Source organism: Theobroma cacao, chromosome 4 (genome assembly GCF_053813885.1).
Source record: "Theobroma cacao isolate CCN51 chromosome 4, ASM5381388v1, whole genome shotgun sequence".
Taxonomy (NCBI): Eukaryota; Viridiplantae; Streptophyta; class Magnoliopsida; order Malvales; family Malvaceae; genus Theobroma; species Theobroma cacao.
The window spans coordinates 34872983-34897446 of NC_142642.1; the positions used below are offsets into that span (position 1 = coordinate 34872983).

Genomic DNA, 24464 nt, shown 5'->3' on the forward strand with positions numbered 1-24464 from the left:
TTCCCTCCAACCTCATTTCCATTTCGAAGCTGGAAATGGAGTGTGAGGAGACCAACGGTACTGATTGGGACCAGAATTTCACTGAAGAAGTCATCCAAGCAATGGACGCAGTTGAAGCCACTCTTCATCCTTCCTCTTCTTCATCTCCATGTTCTCTCGTCAAGAAATGCAATTCCATCGGCCATCAAGAAAAGAACCCCGAAACCCGCCGCCAATTACCTCATTCCATTGTCTCCCCACCACCTTCTTTTCCATTTTCTTTATCACGTCGTCAAGGTATTACTATCCCTTATCTGACCCTTCTTTTTTTGTCTATAAATAGTTTTAACTTAAATAAAGAAATTAGTAAAGCCCCTTTTTTTAATGTTCGGATTTGGCAGCTTATTCAAAGAGTAGATATCCGGCATTGAGATTTGGAGGTCAAATTTTGTATAGCAGGACAAGATCTGAGGTGGAAAAAGCTGCAATGGAGCTCTTGAAAACTCTTAAAATCAAGAAAAAAGAGACGGGTCAAGTTACTGTAGGGTTTGATATTGAGTGGAAACCCTCTTTCCAAAGAGGTTTGCTTCCCTTACCCTCCTTGTCATGCTACACTCATTTTATAGTATCCTCTTGTTTTTTATGTCCTTGAAAAATGAATTTTGTGAAAGCCAATGAAACTGAAAATTTGTTATGTTACTGTGAGACCTCTCTAAGGTATCCTTTGGTTATTACTTTTTCTATTTTCTTTTTCCTTTTGGAAGTAAAAAGCAAGAAGTGTGTCTAGATACAAAAAACAAACAGCAATACTTTTGAAGAATTTAGAATAAAATATGTAACCTTTTTGGCGCAAAATGCATGTTCTTATTTATAGATGGAATGATCATGTACTTATGTTAGAATTGGATTGCATTTTAGTAATTTTTTAGTTTTTAATTTATGCTTTTTAGACGTTTGGGTATGCTGCTATGCTTTTTCAAACTAAATGTTTATCTGTTGTTGTCCTGTGACGTCCTTGCCTTTTAGGACGACCTTTCAGTTCATCCATCCAGCAGCATTGCTATAATTCATTTTGATCCAGAAGCTAAGGCTCTTTATCCCCTGTTTCATGAGTCAGTGTGGTCATTATCAATCATTTCCTCTTAATTAATAGTTGATAATTGTGAGAACCTAAATGGTTGTGTGCATGTTTATACTATGTTCTTGATTCTTTATTCTTCTTGTCTACCTTCTGGTGGAAGTGGCCTATTCGTATCATCATCAGATTGTGTTTAGGGGATAGCTTTGGAATATGAACACTTTGAATTGGCTTTACAGCCCAGGATTAATGGTCAAGTATCCGTTGGTTTTTGTGTCTAATGACTGATTTGGTTGACCACCTCCTAATTCATCCCTGATCACTTGTTTAGCTTGTTCCTGTTTTGGGCCCTTGACCTTTCATCAAGAGGGTATTTTTTTGGTACTATAGACATTGGGTCGATCCATTTTAGTGGTCAAGGGGGATGCAGATAGCATTATGGCACTTTGCAGAGTATGGGATTTGATAACAGGGGAAATAATTACTTGCTAATTTTTCAATTTAAATATATAAAGACACCTTTAGAACTTCTTCCTGAGTCTCATTGGATAGAGGGATTTTGGTTCCAATGCTGCCTAGTGGTTTTTTCTTTTTCTGCTCAATTGCTGTAGTGGCTTATGAACCAAAATTGTGGTTGCATCCTTGCATCCAATTCAATTATATATAAGAGTTTCATATTTTGAGTAAGAATCTTTATTCACATTTTTTAAGCTTTTGCAAAGGGGTTGTGGGAGTTTGTTAAGCCAAAATTGCATTAAATTATACTGTAAGGATAATCATTTATAATTGGAATTTTGACTCTGCAGGTATTTTGCCTGGTAGGGCTGCAGTCATGCAGATATGTTGTGACACTAGCTATTGTTATGTAATGCATATTATTCATTCTGGAATACCTCCAAGTCTGCGTTTTCTTCTTGAGGATTCCACAGTTATAAAAGTAATGTCTTTACTTCAATTTTCCTTTTGTTGGCTACCTAAATGCCTGAATTTCTGTATCTAGATTGTATGTTTAGTTTTTAGTATTTTGAATAATGCTGACAAATGAACAGGTTGGAGTTGCAATTGGTGGCGATGCTGTCAAGGTGTTCAATGATTATAATGTATCTGTTAAAGCTGTGGAAGATCTTTCATATGTAGCGAATCAAAAGCTCAATAGAGATTGCCAAAGTTGGGGTCTTGCATCTCTCACTGAGACGCTTGTTTGCAAAGAGGTATCTATCTAATTTAGCTATTTGAAAGCTTGGAGTTCATTAAAGCAGTCTTTCATCTCTTACTATTTTCTATGAGAATAGTTGTGCTTATTATCTAATTTTCCTACTTGTTTTTGGATGTTCATAGAGGCATTCTCAGAAAATAACTAAGTAATTGGTTTATCTGTTGTGTTTATCTGCTTTGTTAACTTTAATAGTTCCTGCCTTTCTGATGTGATAACCATGAGTAACAGCTTAGTTCCTACACGTTGGATTCAGTGATATCAGAAAATTACTAAGTAGTTGCTTTTTCTGTTGTGTTTATTTGCACTTTTAACTTCAACAGTTTATGGATTAAGAACCATGTTCAAAAGCTTTACCTCCTACTTGCCAGACTCTTTGCTCAGTAGGATTAGAACTCCATAGTCCATACCGCATTCCTCCATAGATGTTATTTCCTGTTTGCTATCTTCATCCTTTATACCTGGTTATCGTTGCTTATAAACATTAACAGACTGTTGCTTCCTAGTTGAAAAAAATATATGGTGATTAATGCACTAAATCATCTTATACACACCAAATATGATATCAATTCTCAACTGGAAAACAGTACTAACATTCAGGCCTTCCACCGAGTTATTTTATTTGGTTTCAACTTGCCTTGGGCAGTAAGGCTGAACATTTTGTTGGGAAATCTTACTAAAGTTGAGTATTGCAGCTTCCAAAGCCCAGGACAATTAGGCTGGGAAACTGGGAGTTATATCCTTTATCCAAGGAGCAACTACAGTATGCGGCAACAGATGCTTTTGCTTCATGGCACCTATACCAGGTAACATTACAATTACAATTTCATCTTCTATCATAGATGTAGAGAAGCTTGGATATTGTTGTTGCCTTCATTGTGAGTTTCTATTGTTATTATCACCGTTATTATTCTTTTCACTTGCAGCACTATCTTTTGCTTTGTTTTTTCTTCTTTTTGTTGTTCTTTTACTAATAAGTAGTTTGTTCATTGCATTGCAGGTATTAAAAATCCTTCCAGATGCAGTAAAGGATCCCCTAGATAAACGAAGTGAAGGCGTTCCAACATTGTAATATTTGTAGCTTAGTTAGACAGCATTTTTGTGCATGACGTCCTTATTAAGTAGAGGATTTGGGCGGGCTTTGCCACCATTCTATTCTTCATCAAGGCATAGTTCTCTTAGTATCTTAGAGGCCAAGAAACAAAGAGATTCAGTGTTTTGCCTATTGAGGAAATCCTTGATTTATTTAGGTGCAGCTGTTGTATATTGATTTAATTTATACAGCTTGAACTCGTGCTACGTTCCATGGATGATGAGCATCGTTCAGAATCTAAAATCTGCATATTCAGTGCAATCTAATTTATGTTTATTTAAAGTTTTTCATTGTTGTAAAATTTGTTTGTCCAATCCTTCCAGCCTGGTGCTTGTCATGAACAATAATTCTGCTGAATGAGGTTATCATGGGATTTAATCTAGTCAATGGATATTAGCCTTTGTAGTGTTCATGAGTTGGGGGTTTTAGCCTTGTCTTAACATTACCTACAGTTGTCCTCTTCAGATCTGATTTCATATTGATCACATGTTAAATTTTGGTCAAAAAAGAGCTGCTGTGTGTCCAGCTAAACGAATAACGTACACAATCTATACAGACACGCTAAATAATTAGAACAATCTTTTGAAAGTCCCATTATTTCAATTGTCGGTAGTCTTTTTTATTGCAAATAAAGAGAACACTCTCACCTGGAGCTTTCATCTTAACTGTTGTGCATTGCTTTGATCACCTATTCACCACAATCAATTACTTGCTTTGATCTTTACCTACCATGGGGAAGATCATTTCGGGAGGGTGGACCACCAGTGGCATTTGGGGGAAATATGCAGGCAAAACTCACTACAAAATTCAGCAAAGAAGAAGAGAAAATGAAAGATGGGGCAGGTGGAGGGTGACAATTTGCAAAGGAGAGAAATACAAGCGTCCGATCACTATGGGACAATCCCATTATTCATAAATAAATAAATAAATAAACAAAGTGCATGAATTTGAGTATAGGGACAAAATAGCATTCTCTGCCATAAAATGAATGTCTTGGTCAGGGGGCATGGGACAAGAGTAAATGTGTTTGATGGTGGTCAGACGATGACACCCCAAAACCAAAAGAGTCCAAAATTTGTGAAGATTGAAGAATAAAATCTTTGATCAAAGCTGAAATGTGAGAGTCGGGTGGTCCAAATGGACCTCCGTTTTCCCCGGTTGTAATTAACTCAAAATCCAACAAGCCACATGCCTAAGCACATGGCTAAGTGACAACCACATTGACCCACAAACCATAAAAAGAAAAGCCCCCTTTGTGTCGATTTCTCTTTGTTGGCTCCATGCAATAAAGCAGGGCAGGGCAGTTGTGACCGAAGGGTTCATTTTATGACCGTTTAAGCCGCAAAGGTGGTGTTGTCCCTTTTCCATTCCCATTCCAGCTTATGCTGTTGAGCCACTTGTTTTAGACCTCCCACTGTGGAGTGATCATTAGTCATATGGCATCCCCTTTTTTCTTGATTTCATTGTACTTTCTCTCTCTCTTGCCCCATTTCTATGGCCATCCTATCATATGTTAAAATTTTGGACACCAACTCCTTTTTTTTTTAAATTTAATGTTGGGTGTGGCCAAAATATCATTGGATTTTAGTTGCAGTGGTATACATTGAGCTTTGTCATTTTAATTAATGGTTTCAATTTTCATTTGATAAAATTCTTAACTAAGCACTGCATAAATCTCACTCCATTAATTAATAAATTTATCATGTTATAGTAATTACTTTTTCTTCCACTCTTCTACCTCATTTCTAACTATATCCACCCCATTTTTCTTTTAAAAAAAGTTCATTAATTTGTTAATTTAAATTGAAAACTTTCGTTTTATACCAAACCAAGGCCCGTAAGTTAATGGGCTTTGCGCCTTTGTCCAATCCTTAAAATAGCCTCATTTCTTTTATTAATTATGATTTTTGTTTTTCCATCTTATAAATTTCACTTCATCTTATTTCAAGATTCGAATAAAAACTCTCCAAAATAAAAATTTTAAATTTTAACCGTTGAGGTGTTCTGTCAATCAAGATCTTACCTCATACAAAAAAATGAATATTAAATTTTTTTTATGTACAAAAAAAAAGGTTTAAATTTATATCAGAAACAATGTCCCAAGACTGGTATACATACAGTGAATAGTGCAGGAGGAGCAGGACCACTTGAATCAGATTCAATGCTTTATGCGTAAGCGAAGGGGCTTGGGGATTTTCCTGCAAGCAGAGATGGCCTGAAAGAAATTGAAGCTGCAGATCTAAATAGATTACCTTCCTTCCTAGAAAACATCAAGGCATGTCCATCCTCTTCATGATATACTTGTTAAATTTATTAGTTTTAAACCCATGGGAGCAAAAACATTAATTGTTACTTACACTACTCAAGAGTATAAAACCAAAGCTTTTTTCTAATAAAATTCATGTTTAATTACTCTTTTCTGGAATTGCAACTCAACGATTCCTGGGTTCAAAGAAAGTGTCATCCCATCTGTTAAAGCTAAGGCTACCATATCTGCAACTAATTCCGAATTTTTTCCAATTATCCTCCACCCTTCTTAATTAAATGATAAATCATTATTAATTTTGGATACCAGTTTGTGTTATTAGGTATATGATGAAAACTTTTCACATTTTACAAACAAAAAGTCCAAATTTGTTATAGTGGGTCTTCGTATATCTACCAAATTACCCAAAATGTTGGGAGAAAAACCGAAATACAGAAGAAATGAAAGAGATTGAGTTTTATATGTACCAAAGTTGTCTTAATGAGAAACATTTACTTTTGGCTTTATGACAAGGACGAAAGTGTAGCATGAAGCTTAGACGTATACATGGGAGACCCATTGTTGAGGTGTTTTTGCCACATTTGGGTATAAACGTGAAGATGTAATTGGTGAGCACAACTACGCATGTGCGTGGGCCTTCCTTCATGGTAACGTCTCTTTCAATCTCCATCTCTGTGTCGTCCCTCTTAGTTGTCACCTATGTCCATGTGAAAACAGAGTGAGATCCCATTCTTCGACCAACACCCCCTAACCTTGAATCCATTATAAGTGCCCAACAGGCAAACCGAAACCTATATATTATAAATTCCATTATCTGACAGGTTAATTTACCCCCGCCCATGCTAACACTACTTTTAGTCTAAGTGAATTAATTCAACTTTGTGTTGAGATTTTGCGAGGGCAAACTTAGGTCAAAAATCAGAATTGTTTGCATTGCATGCATGGTAATTAGATTCAAGCACGTTGATACTGACTTGAATGGGAATTACAAATTTTTTGTTACCTCTAAAACCATATTTCAATAATTAGAAATAAACTTGCACATATTTCAATTGATCACCGATATTAGATATATATACGATTCTACTTTAATATACTCTTTCAGTGTTTCATACAATGAGGAAAAGCATAAGTTATGGGATGCATGTGATGGACTAGGATATGAATTAAAGTAGTGAAGAGAAAGAGATTGAGCAATATATCTTGATGAGGTTGTGGGCACAAATTTGTTACTCCAAAAACATGCCAGGAGGACAAACTTCTTTCACCCAACTGCACGTTTGGCACGTTTGTGTCTGATTTTTACCCGGTTGTATATGTTTGACTGCTTTTGTTACAACCCATTGTAAAGTAGTGGGCTCCTTCCAGCTTTTGCATGGTCCAGATGTACTCCCTCGCTAGCTTTGAAAAACGAAAACCCATCCCAAGAACAAGCCGACACTATTCCATTTTTGAAACACTAAATTAAAGGGTTTTTAACACAAACAATCAAACCAAAAAACAGCAATAACCTTAAAACTCTTTGGGTAAATTAATTAGACCTGTCACACGTCAAGAAGAAAGCTGAAGAGAACATTTCAACAAACATGCCAAGTTTTCCAAACTTTCGAGCAAAAAGACAGCCCATGCCACAGTGTTTGCAATCCTCCATACATTAGGAACCGACATCAAATCACAGCAAACTTTCCTTGACAATGCACCAATCATCTGACTATTGCTGCCTCCTGCTGCAGGCCCCACAGTCACTCCATTGATTGGTCCTTGGACTCAATAAAATCTAAGGAGCGACTCTTATGAAATCCGTATCAAGATTCCGTATGCATTAACCTTAGCTTTCATCTCCGTTTAAAATAATACATGTACAGTGACCCTTAATTTTCTTATAAAGTGATTTCTTTGATACTGACCTCTACTTCCAAGATAAATATAAAAAGACAGAAATATCCAAACTTTGTATTATTCAAATGATACGTCCATATTTGAGTTAATGATATGATCTATAAACAAAAGTTTGGTCCATGTTACACGTTATAAGGGTTGGAATCAATTTCTGTAACTTACTAGATATGTAATACATAGTCAGTCTGTTGTCAATACATGATTTAATTGGTAGTCTGCATATTAATTTCTCTGAGAAATTTGGTTGGAAGTTCAAACACTACTTAATTTCCCAAACTATTACGTGAAAAAGATGATTGTGGAGGTCCATGCCATCTCCATCTCTATTGCCTTGTTTGCATATAATTAATATCACCACCATTCCGTTTCCTCATAGACATTAACACTATACCAATTATGCAAAATTCCACAACCTACAATAAAAAAATTAATTTGTAATTGTCTGCAAAATTTTTGTGAGCAAACTTGCCAGGATTTTTGCCTTGTCTCAATTACTTCTCGGTTCATTATTTTGAATATTAATATGTATAGTTTACAAAAAAGAAATCCCTCAACAATTCATATAAATGTGACTCAATAATTTGATATTAACCCTACACATATGCGAACCATAATAATGAATGCATTCAAAAGAAATATTGAAAAAGTAATGGAGATACCTCAATGCTTGCATATTCTTGTAGAATCTCACCTAAAACCATGTATAACTTAATCAATGGGTTATTTATGTAAATATATACCAGATTTTTAGGTTTGGAGAAGGAAGTAATCAATCCAAGTATGGTTCTATATATGATCTCTCATTGACTTGGATCCACACAGGCAAATCAAATCTTAAAACAATTATACACATATAATATAAAAATTGAAACATGTGATATTTGGCGTGAGATGTGGAAGTCAATTGTCTAACATCCAATGGAGCAGTACCTAGCATGCATGTTGCTTCCTTTGTCTCAATAGTCAAATAAAAATGCGACCATACAAATATAAAACAATAGGAATTGTATAGCTTAATAAATCATTTGACTTCTAGAGGTTTGAAAACATGGCATCTTCCTAAAAAAAGAAATGAAAAATGCTTATTTGCTGATTTCTTTCCCCTCTTGGGAATGTGTGTTTTGCATTTGTTTTTTCTTTTAGTCGTTTTCTAACTTGTCTTGCAATTTTTATTTTAGCAATAAATTTGTTTTCGAATTGTGTAAAAGTAAAAAAAATGTACAAAGTACCTCATAATAGAATGTTAGAGCTTGAAATTAATTAATAGCTTTGTTCTAAATTAGTATATACATGATTTTCACTTACACAGGCATTTTATTTTTAATTGAAGAAAGTGAGAAATTCAATTTTATCTTTTCAAATAAAGAATATATATATACTTACTATTATGTTATATGATCGAATGTTACGTCTGTTTAATTATATATATAAAAAAAAGTAGTACTAAATTATTAAGTAATACTTTTTAAACACATATAAAATATAAATTAATTCATTTATAAGTTTTTAAGTTTTGCAATGGGTGTATTCGTAATCGCGTCATTACAATGCTCAATTTCAGAGAAACGTGGGCTACTTGGAATAAAATGAAGTTGAGATTAATGTCAAAGGAAACCGACATTCTAGTTCTTAGATGGCTAGACCAAGCCAAAGATCCCATAACAGCTTTTCCAATAAGGCCAGATAAGATAACATACAGATTCCATAAATAAATTAAAAAAAAAAGAATTAAAATGGGACAAAATTAAAAAAAAAAAAAAGAACAAGACAACAGCTAATGAAGAAGTTATTAACGAAATCACAAGTGGTTTCATGAATGTGTATTATGTGAAAATATAATATTTAATTTAATTAAGCTCTACCGTTTGGTTTGTATAATCGCGCCCGTGATGTATAAGTGTGCAACCTACTACCATTGTTCTTTCACCCTCAATTTTGGTCCTTATTTGACTTTTTAAGGTCAAAGCACTTCATTCATGATCTTCATGTCTCTTTATTTTTCTGCTATTTTATTGATTTTAAAAATTAATATATATATATATATATATATATATATATATATATTCAAATTATGAACTCAAAATAAATAATCTGAAGGAATAAAGACCAAAGGTGCACTTAAAAGTCAAGATAAGAATTGCTGCTGTGTTCACTTGAGAATAAAGAGTTTCTTTATAAAATTCATGCATCCTATTTTCCTCTTCCTCCTCTAATGATGATAAGAAACTCTCTCGCAAGTATTGTATTCCAAGGATCTGATAAGATGCACCAAGTCCAATTTGCCTTTGTACTCTACTTAAAAAAGAAACCAAATTCAAAACGAGTAAGTTTCAATCCCATCTCAAATTAATTCCTTTATTACAATAAATCATTTGTCAAATTATATATACTAGGTGTAACCAAATTACGATTGATTTATGTGCTTAAAATGTATAAATGTGTCAAATGAATACATAATGTGTGAATGTTTATTCTCTAACATGACTTCTTGTTATTGGACATGCAACTAAAGGCAGTGAGAGGAAATCTATAATAGTAATTAATATAATATATCCTACCTAACTCTAAAATATCTATACATAGTTCTATAAACATTAAAATAAAAACTTGATTTACGTGCTTAATACACCTCCAACTTGTTTCCCTGTTTCGCTCTTATCCCTACTTGAGTTGAGAATGCAAGATAAGCAAAGGTTCTGGATTACGATCTGCCGACAATTTGTATGGAGGGAGAGAGAGAGAGAGAGACGTCTCCTTCCGCTTTCCACAGTTTACTTAATTAGTCACTTTACCAATGGAAAAAGACTTCTCCCAAGTGTGGGATCACAATTTATTATGCTAAGAAATTTTGGTTGTCGGCCTAATGTTGGAAAATATCAATATATATATATATATGGAGGACTACAAGTTTACATATGATAATAATTCATCTTAATTTGTTAATTTAAAGATCATATATGGTGATATTGAGAAGACATTGAAAATATATTAGTGAGAGAGACTTACTATATGGATAAGGATAGTGGTTAGATTTATGTTCTTTCATTAAAGAAATAAAGAAGGAAATTTCTTGTTTTAGGATATAGATAAGAGAGTGGGCGAGCCCACTAAACACCACAGCCTCTAAAACTAATGTTTCTTTTCAAGACAGTGACTTGTTTTTACTACTAAAAGAAGTGTGACATGAACCATGTCCCTTTCTTCTTTTCAAAAATCCTTTTATGTAATTGAATTTGAGGCAAAGGTATCATGATTGGTTGGTAATAAACCGCTTTCCTCACATGTTCTCTTTTTTTTTTTTTATGTTTATTATTTTGATTAAAAGGAAAAATATCTTAAATATTTCTAGTGTTCCATACTAGGCCAGAGGGATCGATCAAGACCTGATCAAGATAGTGAAGTATAATACAGACAAGGATTATGCATGGGATGGTACCCAACTACCCATCCCATGCATGGCATTGGTTTTTAGAATTATTAACTTGTCAAAATTTAAATGAAAGTGATATATCTACTAATAACCTTTCCTCTTCCAGTATACTTTGCATAACTAAGACAGCTTATCCTCATTTTTCAATTTAAAACATCCTGCCTTATTTAGGTGGGATTGGGGTATAGGACCCGACAAGATGGGTTTCGATTTGATAGCCCTAGCTTTTAATTAGTTACCTAAGTCAATATAGATGCCTTGTTAAAGTTTGTTAGACTTGGCAACCCTGGCCTTCACATTCTATGTCACCTAATGCTAATGGTCATGGTTTCTTTTTTTTTTTTTAACTTATTTTAGCATTAATATAGAGAAATATTAGATATAAAGAGGAATGTGATGTGAATCTATCTTAATATTGATGATTGATATACATAGGCATGTTCTTACTTATAAAACAAAAATGGGAATTAGGTAGGTGATCTTGTCAATAGGAAAGAAAGGACAATATTAGTGTTTTGGTTTTTTTTTTTTTTTTATCATGGACTGATCCAAATGGAAATCAAGTAACTTTTTCTGGTTAATCAATCAACTCCTTCCATACTAAATCTGCCTCAAACTCCCACTTGAGTTCTTTAACTTTAAAAATATTATTATATTTGTATTTGTTTATTGTCAAAAGGACACTCTGGCAGTTAGATTTGATCAATATCACTTTCTCTTTCAATCATAAAAAGAAAGGGTTGGAAATTATGAATAAAAGAGATTTTATCTCTTTTTGCGTAAGGACAAGATCAATAGTCTCTATATGTACTCAAAAAATTGCTTGAAATTCTTTCGAGGTTGAACTTAATAGTGTGCAAGCAATACTCATTTCTGTTACATTTAACCTTCAAATATGAACAAAGCCCAATAATGAGATAAAAAATATATATTTCTTTCTTGATATATATTTAACGTAAAATAAAATAAAATAAAAACAGAATGTATTTTAGTCTATAGTTAACTACTCGTAAGGTTAATTTCATGCATTCACCACATAGAACTAGTGAAACCCATGAAAGCTAGCTCCTTATATAACGAAACTTTTTTGAGCGTGACACATGTAGCAGTTTTCTCAAAAAGAAAAAGGTATAAATGGGGAAAAGCATGACAGCAAGCTACCCAATTGCAAGTAGGAATTGGAATCACTTAATTTGAGGAGTCCCACCAGTTACTTTCATGCTACAGCAGATATGGCAAACTTGGTCAAAATGGTGAGGCTCCACCTATCATCCTCTTTATTTGCTTTTCTCAAAAGCATTATAAAATCATTAATGCGTCTATTCTCCAAATCTACCGTTACATAACGTACAATATATATATATATCCCATCTCTAATGAAACAAATAGCCCACACAGCAGTCTTATTGCATCACTTCTTTTTGGTATGCATGCGGTGTGTCTTTCTTTTGGAGAAGGACTACTCAACCCTCCAAGAACATAAATAAGTGCACTACTTAAGAGGAATTAAACAAAATTGATGTTGGGCAACCTAGCTACTAAAAATCTTAACAACATTACAAGTACTTGGTTTAGAATATTGTGAGTAAAAAATAGTATAGCTAGACAATGTATATCCACCTACCCTCCCTCCCTCCACAAATGATAAACAAGTACTTCCTAGTTTGTTTGTTCCGATTTCATTTCTTTTTTTTTTCTTTTTAAATGAATCTGTTTTTACCATTTTTTCAAAAAAAAATCCAATGTTAATTTAAAAATTAAAAAAATTGAAAGTTAAAGTCTAAAAATTGGACTAGTTTGGTAAAAAACAAAAATCAAACAAAATAATTAATGTATTGAGGCAAAGTGAGTATAATCGTAGTACTCACAAACAAACACTATATGCCAACAAGGGTTTAGCACTGATAACTCATACACCTCAACAGTCAATGCTCTTCGATTGGAGTCTTGTACTTGTATGAGATAGAATACACCATGCTCTGATTAGAGTCTAGAGTGATTGAACAACTTTTTTTATTTGTTTTAAAAAAGTAAAAAATAAAAAAATATGTAAATATTTGATTAATTGATTAATACATATTTTTTTATCTAAAACACAAAATTTGAATCTCCTTTTTAATTTAAAAAATAAAAAAATAAATTAATTTTCAAAATTTCAAAATCCAACCACTTTTAATGAACAATTAGAGCTATTCTTTTTTTTTTTTTTTCGAAGTTGGTACCATATATGATTTGTATAGTATCATCTCAATAGTTTCCATCCAATCAAGTAATGAAAAAATGACGTGGTTGCCACATATGCTACACATTAAATATAATCCATGTCATTTTTTTCCCGATTTCCTTCATTCCGTCTTCTTAATTTTTCCCATTTTTCTTTCTTGACATGGAGGTATAATGAATTGGATTTACAGATGAGTAAGGCCCTTAAATTCTAATGTTTTTTTATTTCGATTGATTTGACAAGAATGTAATACATTAGTAACTTAATTATACGATATTGCCGTCATATTTTCCATCACTTGGTTTTATGAAATCCATTATAACATGTTTGATTCACAAAATATATAGGATTGAAATAAAATAGATATTATATGGTAATATAATATAATAATTATTATGTAATTTGATATGATGAATAGAATAAGATAAAAATTATTATTATTATTATAATTTATTGCAGTGTTTGGTTGATAATAATAATTTTGAAATAAAAAAATAGAAAATAAAAAGACAAAAATACCTTTTATTATATATATGATTATTTTATTTTTTAAAATATTAATATTTTATTTATAATCTAATCATTAACATTATAAAAAACTAATAGTTTGTTTATAATTTAAATGTTATTATGATTATTTTATTTTTAAATATAAATATTTATAATTTATTTAAAATATTAAAAATTAATAGGTTAAATATTAATATTTTATTTATAATTTAATCATTAATATTAAAAATAATGATATTTGATTTATAATTTAAATGTTATTATGATTATTTATTTCTATTTTATTTTATTTTTAAATATTAATCATTCATATTTTATTTATAATATTAATAATTTATCTTTTAAATACTAATATTTTATTTATAATTTAAATTTTATTACTATTATTTATTTTTATTTATTTTTATCTTTTAAATATTAATAATTTATATTTTTATTTAAAATATTAATAATTGATCATTTAAATATTAATATGTTATTTATAATTTAATCATTAATATTATAAAATACTAATGTTTTATTTATAATTTAAATGTTATTATTACTATTTATTTTTATTTTATTTTATTTTTAAATGTTAATAATTTATAATTGGTTTAAAATATTAATAATTGGTAATTTAAATATTAATATTTTATTTATAATTTAATCATAAAAATTTTAAAATGTTAATATTTTATTTATAATTTAAATAATATTTTATAATATATAATTAAAAACTTAAACTTTTTATTATGATAAGATTTATTTTTCTCTATTTGCATTTTTTATTTTTTAATTTATATTTTCACTTAATAATTTAGAAATTAATAATTTATTTATAATTTAAATATATTATAATTAAAATATCAAAATATTAATCATTTTTAAATTTTTAATTTAAAATATTAATTTTATAAAGTTAAGTTTGTAATTTTTAAAAGTAAATAAGGATCTTTTAATTTAAAATATTTGGACTTTATTCCTATGAGTGTAGAATAGCTAATACTATGGAAGAAGATGATATTATCTATTCTAAACTTTTGCAAAGTTTTGAAGAATAGTCATTTTAAAGGTAAAGGAATGACTATTCCTTCTTCCAAAAACAAACAAAATGAAGGGAGAAAATTTTTTAGGAAATAAAAGAGAAACGGTTTAGGCATTTCTCCAATCAAACATAGCGTTAAAGTAATCAGATTTGATATAGTCGGTGAACTTCAATGATTTAGTTTGGATCAATTAAAATTGAATGTTCAAAATAAAAAATTTGTAAACATTTAGTGACCATGTATATAATTTACTCTATAATTTTAGTCAAAAGAAAAAAGAAAAGGTGAAACAAAGCGAGTTCAGCGGACAAATTCAATGATAACCCGATTTGGATATGATGTAACATGCTTATCCACTGAAGAGATCATTCCGAGTGCCAGACCCACACCGTCTGCATTCACTAATTTTTCAATGAGAATATCTTGTAGCTTGCTTAATGCCAATTTCAACTGTCATACTTGATTCAACCCTGTTTATAAAAGCCTATGCAGTGCCAACCAGCCGAAAACGCGTAGTAATTCCAATATTCTATGATCATATATATTTTGCATTCCAATTTCAACTACTACTAATTTTCATATGTTAGTACCACGAAAACGAAACTCATATTTTATATATATATATATATATATTGCTGACCTTAAATCCATTTCCCTCATTATCATCACTCAAAGTAGAGACAAAATGTGAATGCCTATTCAAAGTCAAATTAAGTACCGCATTGAAGTAGAAATTTTAGATGTACGTCTTACTCTATTTTATTGTAAGAATTGTGGGTTAATTTGGCATAATCCTATAGCTCAATATTCGTATCAAAAATATCTAATTACATTATATTATTTGATTACCTTCCTATCTTCCCATGTGATAAAGAGACCGACGTCTCACACGGAATGATCGGGAAGGCCCCGCCCCACCCACACCAAAACCCCGCCCCTCTCACACGGAATGATCGGGAAGGCCCCCCCACCCACACCGAAACCCCGCCGCCACCATACCACACCCCCCCACCCCCCAAAAAAAAAAAGAAAAAAGGGTGCCCTTTGGGGAGTTTGGAACCTTCCCATGCATTTCCCACCGGTAGGAAAAGGACACATTTGGGCCCCACTTGTAGGACCCATTTCCTACATCAGACCCGACCCTTGTGGGTTTTTACATTCAATACATCTTATTAAAGAATAAAACAATTTGATTTCTCCAAAACCTTGTTTATTTATTTTTCTCACTCGAAACAAAGGTAGGTAGATCTCTTCGGCCTTGGGAGAGGGTTGCCCCAACCCAAGGGAAAGATCTCTGGTTTTGTGCGGTGAAAAAAGTTTGCAATGACAACGACCTTTATGGAAACTGCCCTTGTGTTTTCTCTGGAATTACGATGACAACCTTATGAAAAGAAAATGAAAATTCAGGTGTTCTGTGGTTATTGAAAAAGAGATGCTAAAATCTCCATCAACACCACTATTAATAAGATACACTAAATGTCTATAAACTTATTACCTCAAAGTAATTTGTGAATAATGTAATATTTAGATAATCAAAATTACGAACCAAATCACTAATTATTATAAGAGATTAATTAAAGAAAGGGGATTTATTATCCATGATCATGTAAGCCTAGCCAACCCCAATATCATTTAAAATGAAAACAGAAAGAGAGATAGAGGGGCCTAGTGAGATCAGATTGTTATATCATTGTAAATTCTAAAGCAAATCTATATTGAGATAGCATTATCTGAAAATTTTCTAGGCAAGGAATATTTTTTTTTCTCTCACTTTGTATGAGTATATTTTCATTTATATTCCCCAAAAAGGGAACACTTAATTATTAAAGAGAACCCTGTGAATAATTTATTCAGTCTTAGATCTACAACATTCATTAATTGTTGCTGTCGATTTTATGCTAAGACTCTTTATTCAAATCAAAATCCAATTAATTTACTAAAATTACATTGAATCTAGGTCATGCATGATTCACGAAAAAAACAAATTCCAATGTCGCATTCCTTCTAGTTAATAGGAACATTTTTTTTCCCAAAAAATCATTTTCACAATGAATCCAGGAGGGGATTTCAATTTACAATACCTTAGTTTTCAAGTCGTTTTAAGTTATAAATGAAATAAACTAATATTAATGGGGCTCCAAATTAGCTTTCAAACAGAATGAAAATTTTCAAAAAAAATGCATTAAAAAATGACACTGCCAAACACGTTTTCACAGTCATTATAATTTGGTTCAGCTTTTTTCCACTTTCAAATAAAAAAGAAAAAGAAAAATAAGACTTTTAAAACCGAAAAAGAATAAATGGACGGAGCTCCAATTCCCAGCTCAGCAATAGGAGAAAAAAAAAAAGTCATGATTTAGACCACCGACGCGGCAAGCTTGTGTCTTGCAGCAACAAAATCTTTTTTCTATATTAGCTTAAACTAATTAATTAACTGTTCCTTAGATACGGTAAAAATAAGCGTAATTTTTTTTGAATTTGTTGCAAGAAAAGAACAAATACAGAAAATGAATCAAAAACTTAAACTCTTTGTCGGTAACAAGCAGTTTCACATTTAAAAAATAAAAACAACTACAAAAAGCACACAGGTTTATAAGTTTTTATTAGTCAGCGGTTGACCTCAGTAAAGAAGATATAATTCATGCCCATATGATTTTGCTCTAGTTTTTTTTTTTTTAATTTTAGTTTTAGCCTAACCTCCCCAGAAAATGCCTCCAAAAACATTGATTACCGTTCAAATCTGTGCTAGTTTAATTTTCAGTTCCTGTGTGAAATACGTGGACTGCCCACAAATTCACAAACGGTCGGTCCCTTTTATTTTTTTCCCTTAACGGGTAATAAAAATAATGTAAGAGGGCTACAAGCAGTTCACAATTCTCTGCTTAAGGTAGAACATAGAAAAGTAACAATAGGAGATCGAATAGATTTAGTGAAGTGAACGACACAATTGGGTTCAATAGGCTTAGTCTAAAATCAAATGATTTTATGACCCCAATCAAGATTATTCGACATGAGTGATGCTACCTGATCTAATTTTTTTTGTCCCACTTTCTAGTGCTATTACTTTGGCTTTTGGCATTTTGGCATCAAGATTATTACTTTGACATTTGGGCACATATGTATGAGCTATGGAGAAGCATTGAATGCTTAAGACGTGTTAAAACCGAGAGATCCAAAAGGCCCTTTTCTTTTTTAATTGTATATACCTACCATTTAGACTAACACGTTAAATGATAAAAAGGAATGTATTAATTTGTTCAAACCTGAAAGCGAAAATGAAAATGTATTGCAAACAATACAAAATTTTAAATTGGACAGTCTTTAATATTTTGGGTGGTGAAATTTAACCTGTTTACGATTTGATAGTTGTGTGTAGAGTAATTAAGGAGGAAGTAAGCAAACGAGATTGACATTAGCAATGCCATTGGCACGGGAAATGGGTTAACAGTTAAGGGACTTGGGGAGTCGTAGTCATCACATACCAACACGTGTGGAGCACATGGGGGAACGGGTTTTCTATACAGGAGAAAGATAGCTGGCAACTCCCATCTCCCATTGGCATAGCAATGCATTGATCAGACATTGTAATTACAGCGAAAACGAGGGGCATTATGTCATGCCATTTATTGCCCACTTTCCATCTGTAATGTAGTGAAGCTAGTTAAAGAACCAAAACAAAGAAAGTGGTCTCCAACCAACACCAACACCAACGCCAAGGCCTGCCCCCCCCCTCCCCCCCCCTTCTCTCTCTCTCTCTCTTTTTTTCATTCTTACACCGAATCAATCTCACTCTCACTCTCTCTCTCTCTCTTTATAATCTTCCATCTACACTCTTCACAACTTCAGGGCTCAATCTCAAAAATCAAGCTCTCTTCTTTATCGCATTGAGCCCGTTTTCTCTCCTCGCCTATTTCCTTCCTCTCGCTCGAAAGGAAAGAACACACCAAACGCGGAATACAATAGAAAACAAAACCAGAACATGCCTACACCTCCAGACACTAGCAAAACCGTGAAACTAGAGAGATACAACAGCTATCTCCGAAAACTACACAGCACAAAACTCCTAAATGCTTCTTCTAAACTTCTCTTCCGTGTAACCCTGCTCATAGCTTTAGTCTTAATCCTCTTCTTCACCATCAACTACCCTCCTCTTTCCGACAATCCCCACCATGTCCCTCCTCACCAGCACCACCACAGCTTCCTCTCCACCTCCCTTTTCTCCATCTCCCCCGGCGGCGCCGCCTGGGAGAAACAAGTCCGCCACTCTTCCACCCCACGTAGACCCAACGGGTTCTCTGTTTTAGTCACGGGCGCCGCCGGGTTCATAGGCTCCCACTGTTCCCTCGCTTTGAAAAAGCGAGGCGACGGGGTTCTTGGTTTAGACAACTTCAATAACTACTACGATCCTTCTTTGAAAAGAGCCAGGCAAAACCTTTTAAGCAAGCACCAAATTTTCATCGTCGAAGGTGACTTGAACGATGGACCCTTGTTAACCAAGCTCTTCGATGTTGTGCCTTTCACTCATGTACTTCACTTAGCAGCTCAGGCCGGAGTACGGTACGCCATGCAAAATCCACAATCTTACGTGAGCTCGAACATTGCAGGATTCGTTAACCTACTTGAGGTAGCCAAATCAGCCAACCCTCAGCCATCCATTGTTTGGGCCTCGTCAAGCTCCGTTTATGGCCTCAACACCGAAAACCCTTTCTCCGAAAGAGACAGGACGGACCAGCCAGCTAGTCTCTACGCTGCTACCAAGAAAGCTGGAGAAGAAATTGCCCACACTTACAACCATATTTACGGTCTTGCCCTTACTGGGCTAAGATTTTTCACGGTTTACGGTCCTTGGGGAAGACCCGACATGGCTTATTTCTTCTTTACTAAAGATATCCTACAAGGCAAATCCATTGACATTTACCAGACGCAGGATCAAAAAGAGGTGGCGCGTGACTTCACTTACATTGACGACGTCGTGAAAGGGTGTTTAGGGGCATTGGACACAGCTGGAAAGAGCACCGGAAGCGGCGGCAAGAAGAAAGGGCCGGCGCAATTGAGAGTTTACAATTTGGGGAATACATCTCCAGTTCCTGTGGGCAGATTGGTCTCAATCCTGGAAGGGTTGCTGAACACCAAGGCCAAAAAGCATGTGATTACGATGCCAAGAAATGGGGATGTGCCCTTCACACATGCCAATGTGACCTTAGCCTACAAGGATTTTGGGTACAAGCCCACCACAGATTTGGCCACGGGATTGAGGAAATTCGTCAAATGGTATGTTAGTTATTTTGGCATTCAACGGAGGGTTAAAAAGGAAACTCAACATGCCGATGAATCTGGCTGAGGGGATTGAGCTTCATCATCACGCACATGGTTGCCCCCTCTTTTTTTTTTTTTTTTCTTCCACCCCTTCAATTTCTTCTTATTTTTCTTTTTCTTTTTGTTCATTGAATTCTGTTCTTTCTCTTTTCTTCTTTAGAGTTATGGTTGTGGTCCTCAGATGTAAAAAGGATCAAATTGTTGCAGCTGTTGTTCATGTAGCATATAGATATAGATTTGATGATATAGAAAGTGATAAATGTGAAAAAAAAAATTGGAGAGAAAATTAAGAAAGGGAAAGGAGGGAGAAAGGTGTAGATCTGTGGAGGTGAGATGTAATAATGTGGTAGGGTCTGCTAGAAAGGATGCAGATCTTGGCCGTTCAAATTTCATATAAAATGAAAAAAAAAAATTGTGATTGAGCAACAATGATGACAACAAGATTCTTCTTCTATATGCATTTATTTTTATTTTACAAAGGTTTTGTTATTATAAATTGTTATTATTGGTATTTGCTTTGGTCATAATTAGTTTTGCTTTTAAGGAATGCAAGAGATGAGGTGTAAAATTTCATTTTTTGTATTTGTGAAGCTTTGATATGAATGAAGAATGGGGTAGGGATTGTCTGAAATAGTTTTACGGAAACCCAACTCCTCCAAACCTTTCTAGTCAAACTGGGTCCCGGTGAACGGAGAGAAAATGGTAATTCTTCCATTACTTCCTTAATAAGTGTATATATAGATATATACATATATATATATTTTTTTATTTATGAAACTTTATGTTATTTATAATTTCTGTAAAAAAATAAATTCTCCTCATAAACTCACCCAAACGACACCGTTAAGAAACAATAAGAAGCTAAAGCTTTTGACTCATCTCATCCGACAAGTGAGCCAAAAAGGGTGAAAAAGGGCAGAGGAGAATTTGTTAAAGTCGCCGCTTTAAGAAATGCCACCGTTTGATGCTCTTTTTTGTTCTTCTTAAATTATTGGATTACGCAATCAGTCAAACTTTTTAACTAAACCTTATCCCAACCAAGAAAAAGAAATGTTGATTTCTTTTCTTTTTTCTCTTTCTTTTTACATTTCTAATTTGGAATACTCATTTCGTTTCATTATATATAATTTGATCTTGATTTTGTATTAAATTTAAACAATTTTTAACTTTTTTATTTAATTTTTTTTACAAAAACACCCTTGACTTGAAAAGAAAATGAAACTGATCGTTATAGTGAAGGGTAATTAGGGAAAGAATTTTTTTTAACTTTTCTAAAAGAAATATTAATTTGAAATAACTAAAAATATGTAAAAAAGATAGTATTTGTGAGGAAGAAGAGGAAGCAAACTTATTGGATTATTGTGCCTAAAAACCTATCTTTCGTTAGACAAGATCTTATTTCAATGGTCGGTAGAGGAAGTCCTAGTCTCATTTAGGTCTCAAATTGACTTTTGAGTCCAATTATACGTTAATTGATTTAATTTTATACTAATTTATTAATCAATTTTTTATATTTAACTTAAAATTAATATTATATTTATTGAGAATTATTTGATTTTGATGTGATTTCAAGTTATGAACCTAAAAATCTAACCCAAGAGATAAAAAAAAAAAAAAAAGGTAAGGTCAAAGTTCAAACACCAATTGAGCTTTGGCTCGGTGACGTGAGAGGAGAGGCAAGGCAAGTAAAGGTTCTTAGAAGACATGATTACGATCCGATCATCTTCGTAATTAACCAAATAATCCGAATTACTCTGAATGTTGATATTCCTCCCATTGAATTGTTGTTCGTGCTATTTTATATCCTTATCTTGTACCAAATTTTCTTAAAAAATAATATTTAGAGTGGGGTGGGCAGCCTAGAGTCCTAGGACTAAATCCCTATAGGTCAACAATATTCTTATATATGGAGCAAGGATATGGTTGAAAAATCAATAAAATTCTTTTAAATAAGTCTATACTTTCTTATAGACAAACTAGTTAGCTCTCGACCACTTGGATATGTGCCCCTTTACTTTGTAAAAAATCATAATCAGTTAAACTTCCTGCTAAAGACGGGAAAATCTTACCCATAGGAAAACCTCATAGAAACTATATCTTTAACTATTAAACATATCTCGACCAGTCCTAGAAAAGCAGCATGCATAAGCACGGAGAGTGTGAACATAATGAATATGCCTACTATATAATTATGGCTAAGTAATAAGTATATGTAAGATTTAAAGATGCCTACCAATGACTAGTACGTATATTGCTGTAAAACCTAAAAACCAAAGAAGAAAAAAAAGTTTATTTTATTAAACATATAAAATAATATAAGAATAAAAATGAAAATAATTTGTAGTCAATGAAAGTTTTTCAATAAATAAGACCAAATTTACATCATTGGTTTTGATTTCAATTGATTTTTCCCATCATTTTAAGCTGAATTTTTCCAGTGTCTATGTGTGGCTCTTGTTCCCTACCAAGTTTCTTAGAAATCACGTTTTCTAAGATAATCAATGTGCTTTTGAAAATTAGCTTGATGCATTTTGTTTGGTTTCCATCAATAATGAATTTTTCTTTTATTTTTACTTTTAATTTTTTAAAAAAATTACATTTGTTTGTCTTTGATATAGTAATATTTTTACTTTGAAGGACTTGTTGGTAAAAAAGAAAAAGAAAATCACTTTCTAACTATAATTTCTAAGAGGCAAAGATATAAGACATTATCATTTGTTATTAATTTGCCTCTTAAAGTATTAAAAAGGAAAGACAAAAATAAATGGGAGTCATAATTATGATCTAACTTCAAAAACAACGAGTGGATTAATTCAATATTGAAGTTATTGAATTTTAAAATATTTCATTTATCACTAATTCATTAGATAGGGAGCTAACAAAAGAGTGGATTGCAACGTACTAGTAAGTGTCAAAATTAATGCCCAAGCACTTTTAATAGTACTATATATACATCAACTCGAAATTAAAGTCGTTAATTGAAAACCTTAATTATCTTCCTCAATCTCCTCTTATCTTTCCTAATAATTGTTGTTTAGGGTTGATGAACTATAGTGAATTATGGGCATTAGTAGAGCATTACGTAGGGTATATATATATATGTATATATAAATGTCCTTGCTACAGATTAAATTAAGTCACAGCTATAAGCCAAACAATTAATTAATTCAACCTAAGGTTAGCGGTTGTAACCTTTCCTCTACATTTACATTAAAGCTACCCGAGCATGTGGTAAATCTTCAAATAGCTAGCAATAAATCAAAGGTCTGACATGCCTTATATCTCAGGGCAATAACAGTAGTCCTCTTACCTTGAAATTTACTTGGATGAATCAAGAGTCTTTAATGCCGCCCGAACTAGCACGATTCGATTTGTTGGATTAAGTGCATGCAACCTATTGTCTATACACGAGGGTTAATTGAAGCTCAATTTTTTCAAACTCTTCATTAATGTCCAAAAAGAAAAAAACAAAAAATAGTTATTTTCCTTCATAATATTTCAAAGAATAATAACATTTAGTTCAGGAAAACGATGCTTTGTGCAAGTCAAAAAAACAGGGGAAAAAAAAAAGCAAGAATTCTGGAAAGAAAAGTTGACTGTTTGTTTGTATATGGCGTAGAGGCAGGGAATGTGTGGGCGTCAACACAAACAGGAGAACTTTCTGGGCATTGAACTTTAGTTATTCCCTGAGTTTTAGAAGAATCTATTTATCATACTTCAAGGAAATTTGAAGAACCCGTCTATACACGGGGGTTGATTGAAGCTCATTTTTTTTCAAACTCTTCATTAATGTCCAAAAAGAAAAAAAACAAAACATGAAAATAGTTATTTTCCTTCATAATATTTCAAAGAATAATAACATATAGTTCAGGAAAACGATGCTTTGTGCAAGTCAAAAAAACAGGGGAAGAAAAAAAAAGCAAGAATTCTGGAAAGAAAAGTTGACATTTGTTTGTAGATGGCGTAGAGGCAGGGAATGTGTGGGCGTCAACACAAACAGGAGAACTTTCTGGGCGTTGAACTTTAGTTATTCGCTGAGTTTTGGAAGAATCTATTTATCATACTTCAAGGAAATTTGAAGTACCCGTCTACATTTTGGGGTAAATTTAAAAAAATTTTAAAGTAGTGTTATAATTAAATTTATTTTAATTTAGAGTCCTTGATGCTAATTTCTATAAAATTACAGAAAAATTAATAGATTTATTAGTACCATTAATTATATAATCAAAAATTTTTTTTGACACTTCAGTGATATGATTTGTCACCACTCTGCTCTACGTCCTCCCCTGGCTACACTACGGTAAGAGATGCAGCTCCAGTTGTTCAAAAACAAAGTAACTAATTGACTGAACCATGCAAGTTTGGTCCAATCGTAAGAGGGTTCGAGTAAGATTAGAATGAAGTGCAGAGTCAGAGCCCTCACGTATC

The 24464-nt window shown here is 32.7% G+C and overlaps 2 protein-coding genes across 2 annotated transcripts; both read left to right on the forward strand.

Moving 5' to 3' along the window:
• Window positions 1-35: 35 nt before the first annotated feature.
• WRNEXO (Werner syndrome-like exonuclease) lies at window positions 36-3624 on the forward strand. Its single transcript, XM_007034162.3, has 6 exons — window positions 36-276; window positions 381-560; window positions 1864-1994; window positions 2107-2268; window positions 2966-3076; window positions 3271-3624. Exons 1-6 carry the CDS (start codon window positions 36-38, stop codon window positions 3340-3342), a joined length of 897 nt encoding a protein of 298 aa, XP_007034224.2. The 3' UTR covers window positions 3343-3624.
• A 14835-nt stretch (window positions 3625-18459) lies between these two features.
• GAE6 (UDP-D-glucuronate 4-epimerase 6) lies at window positions 18460-20477 on the forward strand. The gene has a single exon (XM_007034163.3). The coding sequence runs from the start codon at window positions 18700-18702 to the stop codon at window positions 20059-20061; it is 1362 nt and encodes a 453-aa protein (XP_007034225.1). The 5' UTR covers window positions 18460-18699; the 3' UTR covers window positions 20062-20477.
• Window positions 20478-24464: the final 3987 nt, after the last annotated feature.